This window comes from Danio rerio, chromosome 1, assembly GCF_049306965.1.
Source record: "Danio rerio strain Tuebingen ecotype United States chromosome 1, GRCz12tu, whole genome shotgun sequence".
NCBI lineage: Eukaryota > Metazoa > Chordata > Actinopteri > Cypriniformes > Danionidae > Danio > Danio rerio.
Window position 1 is genome coordinate 20842501 of NC_133176.1, and position 11833 is coordinate 20854333.

Sequence of the window (11833 nt, forward strand, 5' to 3'; positions counted from 1 at the left end):
CCCTCAGTATCCTCACGACGGCCGGGACGACAGAGAGAGATGGCCGCTTCGCTTCTTCAACAGAACCTGCCAATGCAACGGAAACTTCACTGGGTTCAACTGTGGCCGATGCCGACATGGTCTGACCGGGCCGAACTGTGATCAGAGAATCACCGTGGGTGAGGATAAACATCTACACAATCATACACTGTAAAAAAGTGCTGGTTGCTTTCATTTTTAAGCTGAATCAAATTACCTTACGAGTCCATTGAACTTATATTAGGTTAAACTGACTTAAAACCGCTTGTGTAACTTAAAATTAATAAAATTAAGTTAGAGTAGAACATGATTAACTTTAATAAGTTAATAAGTCAGTACTAATTGATCATATAATTTTTTACAGCGTAGATACAGACCGTAAATGCACTGTAAAAGTGAAATATTATACTAATTCCACACCTAAAAAAGTTTTTCAACCTGATTTATTACTGAAAACTCGTTCATTCTTTTAGGTTTTTAAAGTACATACAGTATGTGGTGTTGAATATATGATTGTGATTGGTTGAAGTATGCTACGGTGTACAATTGAGATTGAGATCTCTAGAAGTATTTCTTTAAATATTTTATCTCATAGGGATTTTTAAAAGGTTGTTGTCAAGCGTTATATCATAAAACTAGATAATATACAACAAGGACAATCACTATATTACAAACTTTAAAGCAAACAATTAAAGAAAAATTTGACAAAATTACAAAAAACAAATCAAATTGTGTAAAAAAAAAAAATTTTTAATGCGGGAAAGTACTATGACCCCATAAATCATTGCGATTTAAAATCAAATGAAAATGTTTAAGTATAGAACTTATAGAATATCAAACAATATATTTTCAAATGTATAAATAGTTGTATATTGCATATTTAAGTATAAAAAAAATTACATTTGCTCCAACTCTGATTGCTTTAATTTTCTTTGCTGCATCATGGGTTAAGTACTTTTTCTGCACAAATGTTTAGACACAAAAACAAATTGGCAGTGCTTCCTCATGCCTAAATGAAACAGTTTCACTGAAAGAACAACAATGTATTGTTATTTTAGTTATTAGAGAGAGACAGAGCGCATTTTTGTGTCTTTGTAGTTTTTCTATCAAATTTTTGGCTTTTGTAGGCTGTATAGTAATTTCAGAGAACAAAAATCAACTTATATAGTACTGATTTAGAACTGTAATGCAGTTAAGATTTTAGTTGAGTATTTCCATCAATTGCGCACCTTAGAATGTTCACCAGCCAATCAGAATTAAGCATTCAACAGTTCAATACTAAAACCTGAGGTCTAATGGTGTACCACTGAATAAAGTGTGCAGTATTTTTAATGAATCCAATAGCCCATCATCAGCTATTCCATATACCTTTTACAGTCTTCCTCCTCACCTGTGTGTGTTTGTGTTGTCAGTGCGCCGTAACATCATGCAGATGTCTGCCGATGAGAAAAGAGCCTTTGTGAATGCTCTGGACCAGGCTAAAAGAACTGTTCATCCTGACCTGGTGATTTGCACCCGCCGCTTTCAGGAGATTTTGAGCCCTGATGGAGCAAGTGTTCAAGTTGAGAACATCACCATCTATAATTACTTCGTCTGGACCCATTACTATTCGGTCAGCAAGACTTACATGGGTCCAGGCCAGCAGAGCTTCGGGGGTGTAGATTTCTCTCATGAAGGCCCAGGATTTGTCACTTGGCATCGGTACCACCTTCTGCAACTGGAGAGAGACATGCAGGTGATCCAGATTTAGATAATGGTTACTATACAGCAGGAAATATAAACTCGGTTATTAAGATATTGCCATTTCATTTTCTAGTTCAATGGAACACAAAAGGAGATATTTTGAAGAATGAAAGAAGTTACTACTTTACATACAAGTGAAATAAACAGGGACTTGAGTTTTCAAACTACAAATAAAAAAAAATTAAGTATAAAAGTAGTTTATGTGACTCATCGTGACCTATTTGTACATGTATGTACTGTATGCATTTTCTGAAGAAATACATAGGCTTTATTTCATTTGGTTAATTTATTTTTAACTGGTTTATCAGGTGCAAACTATTTGTTATGATTATCGATAGATAAATTATAATGTGACATGATCGATTTGGAATAGGGTGACCAGTATAGGCTACTTTTATGATGTTTTGATTTTCTTTTTACAGCTTGTATTCAAAATAAAAAAGTAAAGCAAATTTATTTGAAAAGACTTGAGCAAATGATGGCTAATTTCTAGCCAAATTAAATGTCATAGTGTAACTTGGCAAATCATACAAATAATTAAACAAAAATAATGACATTAAATGTTGAATTTATCCCATACCAAGTCATCATTTTAAGGTAAAGTTCTGACTTATTCTAGATTATTTTTATAGATTGTTTATTTCATAATTGCGATAATTATCTCATAATTTATGCATATTATGTCATTATAGATTCTCATTTAGTGAAAAATAGAATGTGCCACTTTAATTTTATAAATAATTGTATAAATATAATGTATATGTAGTTACATATAATTGAGTTATATATAATTTATATATTCATTTATACATTCATTTTCTTTTGGCTCAGTCCCTGATTTATCAGGGGCCACCTTAACAGAACGAATCGCCATAATTTATATATAAATTTATTAATATTATTTTTAAAAACATTAATATTTGAAGTAAAGTTGGTGGTTCATTCTGCTGTGGCGCCTCCTGATTAATAAAGTGTCTAAGCCGAACAGAAAATAAATGAATTAATTAATTTAATAAGTAATAATATTATTGTAAAACATGAATATAATAATTTATAGTAATATTCTTATATCATTACAGTATTTCTAAGTATTCCTTTTTACATTTTTTATTAGTATTTGTGTCTTACATTAGTATCCTCTGAAAAAAGCTATTATGTTAAAGTTAACTACTTATATAAGTAAAAATATATACAAGTATTACATACTCTTAATTTAACTCAGGATGTATTTTCTGAATATTTAAATGTTTATACCTCATATATATACATTTTCCCTCTCTTAAACAGCATAACTCTCTAAAGTTTGTCTTAAGTTTTTACTTAATCCAGAAAAATCAATTTGACGTCTTATTATCTTGTGCAGTGAGCAGAAATACCAACTATTCCCCTTTGACGGAGGGATCAGCTAATGGGACATGTTGAAAAAACGTGTGTGTGTGTGTGTGTGTGTGTGTGTGTGTGTGTGCAGGACATGCTTGGCGACCCGTCGTTTGCCCTGCCGTACTGGAACTTTGCTATTGGAGGCAGCGAGTGTGATATTTGCACCGATGACCTGATAGGAGCCAGAAGCAGCTTCGACACCAACGGCATCAGCTCCAACTCTGTGTTCTCTCAGTGGAGAGTCATCTGTGAGAGTGTGGAGGAGTATGAGACACTGGGCACCATCTGCAACAGTACGACACACACACATACACACACACTCTATACATCACACAAACACACATATACAGAGAACGCCGCAGAAACACGGCTAATTCTGTGTCCTTTCCCTGGTGGGAGATCTGTGAGAGTGTGGGGGAGTGTGAGACATCGGAGACCATCTGCAACAGTACCGCACACACACACGCACACACACACAAGACCTAAGACTGCTCACATGCTGTTTGAACTAATCCTTTGAGGCATTTGGAGAGCTTAGAAGAATGATCAAACCTTATATGGGCAAAACCATTAGGATCATGTGATTGTATTTGCAAGAATGTGACTCACGATTGCAGACAAACCAAATAGTGTAATGTTCAATCTTATGATGCTTTTTTTAATGAAGTATCATTAGGAGATTGGGCTCAAGGGTCAAAGACAAGTGATAAAAAAAGAAATCTAATTTGAAATGCGTAGGGATGTTTTGTGCTATAAAAGTTTTGGAAAACCTTTATACTACTTTCTAAAAGTATTATTTAAAACAATTATTTAAAAGGTTTTTGATGAGTCGCGCCGCATGACATTTTACAAACTGAACACATCTTGTTTTAAAAGGTTATTCGATGTTTTAAAAGACTTTCTGACACTGATACACAATCATGATGGTTTAAAAGCATCACTCATTTATTTATTTCATTTGTCACTCCATATTTTATTATTTTATTAACTTCATGTTATTTAGATTTTTTTGTTTTTTGTGTTTGGACTCACTAATCTGACCATCCTAAACTCTAAAAAGCATGCACTATACATTGTTTATTGATTAAAGACCGAAACTGCTATGTTAAAAAATCACACAGTATATTTTAAGGGTATGAAATTAGAAACTAGAAAACTTTTAATTAATATTCATTCATTTTTTATTGTTGTTGTTGAATTTTATACTTTGGATTATCTGTTTATTTAAAACATTTAATAAATAAATGTATTATTTTTATTATTAAAATAATTTCAATCTAATTTATATTTATGTTTTTTATTAAACCTTTATTACCTTGTTACCTTTAATATCTTTTATATTTTTTCTTTAATTTTTTCTTTAATTTATTTAATAACTATTGCAATTATTTATACATTTAACTATTAATTCATTCATTCATTCTTTCATTTTACTTCGGCTGAATTCATTATTTATCAGGGGTCACCACAGCGGAATGAACTGCCAACTATTCTGGCATATTTTTTACGCAGTGGAAGCCCTTCCAACCGCAACCCAGTACTGGGAAACACCCATACCTCTCTCACATTCATACACACTCATACACTACGGCCAATTTAGTTTCTCCAATTCACCTATAACACATATCTTTGGACTGTGGGGAAACCGGAGCACCCAGAGGAAATCCACACCAACACAGGGAGAACATGCAAACAAGGGCTGTGTGATTTGGGGACAATATCTAATTATATGTTTTCTGATGCATATTGCGATTGCGATTTAACTTTAGAGTCAAGATTCAGCTCAATAATATGTATAGTGGATTCTAACTGAACAACATATTAACCTACTCCACCATTAGTAGATTGAGTGTCATTGGCTATACCAGTAGACTTTTTTGCAAGACACTCTTCATATGGCCGTCTCTGGTTGTTGTAGGTGCTGGTTGTTGTATTTCCTCGTGATGTGGCAACAGTTCTGCAACAGCTCTTTCAAATGACCTGTTTTTGTTCGATGTCTGTGATTTTAAGACTAAAATATTCCCATATTACCAGCATGCATTTTTTCTTTGATGTTAATTAATCTGTTACTGTTTCTGAAGAGGCAGAAGCCATCATCCCTCTCGTCCTCACTTTCCTGTTTGTTTTTTATTGTGGGTGTTCCACTTTGTCCGGTTGTGCAATTCTAATTGGGCAGAACTAATGTGTCCTCACTCAACTGGCTAGTAAGACTTTTACACACAGACGGCAGTCAGGTATTTGCTCTGGGCAGGAGAAATTAAATAATGCATTTTTCATATTGTAGCCTCTAGTGATTGGCTAATCACAACATTTCAAATCGCGATTGCCATTCGATTAATCCCACAGCTCTAATGCAAACTCCACACAGAAATGCCAACTGACCCAGCCGGGACTTGAACCAGCGGCCTTCTTACTGTGAGGCGACAGTGCTAACCACTGAGCCACCCGTTAATTAATTCTATTTTAACAATTAAAATGTAATAATGAATAGTAAAAAAACAAATTTACCTTGTCTGTTGTATGTTTTTAGACACAGAATCCAGTCCAATCAGGAGAAACCCTGCTGGTAACGTGGCCCGTCCAATGGTTCAAAGATTACCAGAACCGCAGGATGTCATCGACTGTCTAGAGCTCAACACCTTCGACACACCACCTTATTACTCCACGTCCTCTCAGAGCTTCAGGAACACTATTGAGGGTAAAACAAACACTACTTCATTAAACAATACATTTGAGGCAAAAGATAAAAGGGCCTGCTTGTCGGCCAACCACCTGCAGACATATTTTGCAGGAGTTTTTTCAACTTTTAATTGGTTTTCTGTGGTGTCACCAGGTTACAGCGCTCCCCAGGGTAACTATGACCCAGTAGTGAGGAGTCTGCACAACCTGGCTCATTTGTTTCTCAATGGCACAGGTGGTCAGACTCACCTGTCACCAAACGACCCCATCTTCGTCCTGCTCCACACGTTCACTGATGCCATCTTTGATGAATGGCTTCAGAGGCACACCGCTGGTAAAACACAGACACAGACACACACACACACATTTATATACGTACAAAAAAACCAAAGAGTTTCATTCGTCTGTATCTTATCCGGTGTTCTCTGTGTTTATCCAGCAGGGACACTGGCTTATCCTGAGGAAAACGCTCCTATTGGGCACAACAGAGAGTTCAACATGGTTCCCTTCTGGCCACCAATCAGAAACGCTGAAATGTTTGTCAGTGCCCCCGACAACCTGGGATACACCTATGAGGTTCAGTGGCCAAGTGAGTGACGGCTGATTGCAAACACGTATAATTTCTAATAAAGCCTTACACCTTGAGAACACATTTCTTTTGAAGGCAAATGAGGCAAAAATGTATTGTCATCCTCTGTTAACATTTTACTTTCATTTTTTACCCTGTGCAACAGAAAAGTACATCATTTAATTCAGGGGTTCCCAAATATCTAAGCCCGCTACCACCAAAATACAGTTCCAATAATGACTTGCAATCCTCATTATGATCAGAGGTGGTTTTAAACAAACAAACGTTACACATAATGGCACATACAATAGGCCTATATAAGCATGAGAATATTGACAACACAAAAATGCAACAGTCTAATAACCATATATATCTTTAAGTAATTTATTAATGTGTTATTATACTCACCAACACAGAAAAGTTTCATTTGGTGGCATAAAATCCATCAACAGCAACTGAAGCTATTTCTCTGTCATTAATTAAACGTAATCATCCCACAGGACGCAATCCAATGGGAAATAATTTGAAAGGCTGATGGATTTTTGTCTCCGTTTTTTTATGTAATCTAACTATTAATTAATTATTTTTTTCTTTTGTTAGTTATGGATAGAACGTGATAGATCTACTAGCTTGATAAAATGTATTTGTTTTTTGGAAATCACCAAGCGACCCCCTTTCATGCGACCACCTAGGAAACCACTGATTTACTTAATGGGTTTGGAAAAATTCAATATAATGTCAAAACTTATTTGAATAATCAGTTAGAATTCATAAACTATTGTTAGCAACACACGTGGCCATAAAGTGAACTTCAGCCGGCAACATAATGACATTTTCATTTCATTTCAAATCTTTATTTAAAAGTAAAAGGAAATATCAATGCTATACAGATCCCTCAGTATTGACTGTTTTTATAGGCTGTCTGCTATACATATGCAAATTTAAAAGCCAGCCTGTAAAAGCAAGTTCAGTGTTTGTCTGCAGCTATAGTTATATGCCTGTACAAATATGTTTATCTGTAATACACATCAGCAGGGGATTTTGCTAAAAGTAACACACTAGAGGTTGAAAGCATTATAAAGTTGGTTTAAAATCCTGTGATGGTGATTTCAACCAACGCATTCCCATCTATTAAAAGGTATAGCTACACAAAAAAATACTATAGTAACAGAGTAAATACTACGTTTTTGAACCTACTACAGCAACAAACAAAAAAATGTATAATCTGCTGTGGTAGTTTTATAGTTGAAGTGGTGATACAACAACCTAAATACAGTGCTAAGTTTTCTGCATCAATTGGGTATTTGATGTTACACCACAGTTTACTGTAGTAAAAGTATATTAAATTATACTAAACTATTTATTACAGTTTAAAAGATCAGTAATACTACAGTATGCTGTAGCATCCATTCACAAGTGTTGTAAATACTATAACATATACAGTATAATAAACATTATTATATACTATTTGGTTCAAAAACACTTTAGGATTTACTTTAAATCACTATAGTATTTTCAAATTTTTAGGTATTGCCATTTTTGAAAAAAACATTGAGTTTTACTGTTCTTAAATTTGTTTGCAACAGTCAGTTGTGAATTCTATTAAGAATTATGGATTGTTTGAACCAAATGTTGTGGCAAATATGGACAAACTATTTTAAAAAAGTTATTTAAATTTCATTTTAAAAAAGGTTTTGTTTCAACAGCTGTATTATATAGTAAAGGAGTAGAGTTTCAGACTCCAAAACATAATGAGAAAACATCCTCAGTTTAGCAATGGCAACACACATGCACACAAATTCTCGCAACACATGCAAATGCAGAAACTCACTGCAAATAATGCAGGTAGGCACGGTTTCACTGTATCACGGCATTGTAATTACTGTTCTAAAATATGTTCTTTTAAAATGTCTAGATAAAAAAAATTTTCCCCTTTGAAAACAATATTTTATTTTTTGAAACATTTATAATATTTTGGAGCAGTAAACATGTCAGGCTGATCGATTCAAATGAATCATTGGCTTCTGCTGTCTTCATTAGTTTAAAAAAACACAAGATTTCTTTACAATTCAAAATGGTATCTTTGGATATTTTTTTCTGCTGAAGATACAGTTGTCCTAAAAAAAAACTAACAAAAAAAATGTAAATAAAAATCTTACACATACCATAGAAACAACATTACAGAAAATTTTGGCAGCTTTAAAACCTTGACTTTCCAACCATTTTATATCTTGAAAAGGGTTATCGTCCCATGCCTATGCACAACACAATGGAAACGTGTGGGGGACACTAAAAAGTGACGAACCTCACTGATTCCTGTCTAGAGTTAGAAGTTCACTAAACGTTAAATGTGCATTTTGTCAGATTATCAGGGTTAAAAATATACAAACAACAAGAAACTGTTCGACCAGAATGTTAAATTAAACAAAAGAAACACCTTGCTGGACTCAACACCTTGACAACACCACTGACTCTAATCTATTTCTCAATTTTTTTTTGTTTTCTATTTGAATGTTTTTTTTTATTGCAGCATGTTTGAGATCTTTTGGTCATCATAGATGATGAATGAAAAAATGACCTCATGAAGTTCATATGCATTAGACAATTGAGTGCATAATGCACAGTGTATAAGTACAGTACATTGGATAGTTCATCATTTAGGCCACCACTAATAGGATGGACCCTTTTCACGCATGTAACTGGTCATCAGCATCTTAAATTCTTATAGTTTTTAATATTTAGATTGTTTTTAAATATTTGTTGTACACTCCCATTCATTGCGCTCTAAGTTAACCCAACTATAACAGTGGAGGAATTATGACATCAATTTGAATGCAAAAACCCAAAAGCGAGTTTGCATTTTAGCAGATCCAGTTCCCTTATCCCAAAGTCAATGGGTTTTTTGAATGGGATTTCTGTTAAATCACTAAAATAAGCTTTGAGGTTACCACAAACTCAAGATAATTTCACGTTTTATTCTACAACAAAAACTATATCAGTTAAATCCCATTTTTTATTTTATTTTTTAATCGGAAGCGTTTCTTTTAAAAGACGGTTGCTATCAAGTAGCTAAATGGGACTACAGGCGATGTCGGAGACATTATACATAATCGAGCTGAACTGTCTAGAACGCATAGTTCACTGTAAATTTTACAGCTTGCTTCAGGCATTATGATATGTCTGCTGTTTGGTTAAAGATTTACAGTTTGTAGTATTTTTATAATTGGGCATTAATATAGTGTGTAGATAATGTTTTCACTAGAGACCGTCAAGACAGATTAATTTGTTGATCATTTACTTTAATAAAGCTATTTTATGAAGATACTGCAGCCTGATCCCTGCTCTCAGTAATGCAAATGTGTGAATGAATTAGTAAAAATATAGCCTGGATTATAATATAATAACTCGAGAGAGTAAATTTTTGTCATGAACCATATTTCTTAAAATAAGCTTAAAAGGTTGTAGGTAGCAGGAGAGTGGTGAAGTAACAAGCCAGCGCCCTGAAGTCTGTGTAGTCCGTTTATAGCCTAATGTTAGCTTTTTAGTTCTTGTGTTGGCATTTAGGACCCAAAAGTGATAAAAGTTATATTATCGTTTGAGGATTATCCGGTTGGACAAAACGTGTACATGTAATGAACTGTGTTTACACACAAAGCTTATTATTTGGAATTCTTGAAAGGTCTATGGGAGAATCATATAAGGATTTTATTGAGGGAACCAGTTTTATGCTACTAGCCGACTGGCCTACAAGGTGATGTCATAGTTCCTCCACTCTATGTGTTCTGCTATTGAGAATCACAAAAATGTAAAAAGGGTCCATTTTTGACCATTAAGAAAATAAGATTTCTGCCACCTACTGGTCTGGAGGTTAAAGTACACTTTAATGGAGCAGTTGAGGCTGTCAGAATTTTGCTGTACAATTTCAAAGTGTTCCTCGCATTTGTGCTGTGCTACATCTAAACAAATCTCCATCTTTTTCCCTCTGCAGCTCGGGCATACACTATTTCTGAGATCATCACTATCGCTATAGTTGCAGTGGTGCTGGTTGTAGCGGTGGTGGGTGGAGTGATTGGGTGTGCAGTCCGGGCTCGCTCCTACCGCTCGGCTGAAGGCCTGGAGCCGCTGCTTGGGGAACAGTTCAGGCGCTACTCAGAGGATGAGCGCCACGCTTCACAGTCTGTGGTGTGACTAAGCCACTGATACACTTCTTCAACCGATTTATTATTGCACTGCACATCCACACTGAATGATCAATTACTAGCATTCAAAAGCAATGTAAAAGGTTTGTGAACACGGGGGGCTTCTTTTATGGCTGTTTATTGTCTTTCATGTCCAGCGAGACATTGAGAATACAGCCATGTGAGTGAGCTTTTAAAATATATTTAATGTGTCGTCATGAGGTTATGCACTGCTTATGAATGCCCTATGAACACATGACAAAGTTATTGTACAGTGTGAGATATTTTATATTACTCTGATATAAAAAGTTTTAAATTCAAGTTTCATGTTGTGTTTTTTTTTTTTACAGCAGAGTCACTGTGCATGAATATTATTAAATAAAATGCAAAAAAAATGTGTATATTTGAATTTGGATTTAAAAAAATTATTTATAAATGAGTCACAGATTAAAATGTAAAAAAATGTAATGAACTATTAAACATTTTACAGTTTTTAAAGAAGACTAAAATTTAAAATCTAATATATAATCTAATAAGAATACAAAATGTAAAAAAAAAAATTAGGCATATTTAGAATAAGAATAACATAATGACTAGGGGTGTAACAATTCACCTGACTCACGATTCGATAAGATTCATGATACTAATCTCACGATTTAGTCACAATTATTTAACTAAATTATTTTAAACAAATTTAAGGTGAAGAACCCTTTCATTTTTTTCTTAAATGCTGCACATTTTTTGCAAAATAATATATTTTATGATAACTAAACTGCTATTTTAAAAACAAATTCCTATAAATAAATAAATAATAATACAAACTAAAGACTCATTAATATAAACAAACTAAATCTGTGACTGTGCTGGGATTTTACATATTTAAAAGAAAATATCAACATATCTCTGTTTTCTGGCATAAGCTGATGTCTTTGCACCTTTACAATGTCCCCTGCTGATGGAAAAAACTTATTCACTGGGGACCGAGATGGCTGGTGTGGAGAGGTAAGCCTTTCCCAAACCAGACAGCAGTGTGTACAGAGGTGGTCAACAGGCTCTCTGTTCCAGGGGACTGGCAACTGGCATAAAATACTGATTACAAAATGACTGATCATATAGTATGACAGAGACAGTTTATCATGATCATGAAGATGAATAATTAATATTACTTGTATAATAATTTAGCATAAGTATCAGTGTGATCCACTTGAGAAAAGATAATCTTAAACATTTTTAAATACTCAATAATAATAAGCAAATTATTAAAATA

At 34.0% G+C, this 11833-nt stretch overlaps 1 protein-coding gene across 1 annotated transcript in view; it reads left to right on the forward strand.

Moving 5' to 3' along the window:
• The window catches only part of tyrp1b (tyrosinase-related protein 1b), a 13140-nt gene extending 2253 nt beyond the window's left edge, over positions 1 to 10887 (forward strand). Inside the window, 7 exon segments of the mRNA NM_001002749.2 lie at positions 1 to 158; positions 1431 to 1753; positions 3230 to 3434; positions 5672 to 5839; positions 5975 to 6154; positions 6260 to 6409; positions 10377 to 10887. The exon segment at positions 1 to 158 is cut by the window's left edge and continues 198 nt beyond it. Of these exon segments, the coding sequence (NP_001002749.1) occupies positions 1 to 158; positions 1431 to 1753; positions 3230 to 3434; positions 5672 to 5839; positions 5975 to 6154; positions 6260 to 6409; positions 10377 to 10576 (1384 nt within the window). The 3' untranslated portion in view covers positions 10577 to 10887.
• The last annotated feature ends 946 nt before the right edge of the window (positions 10888 to 11833 follow it).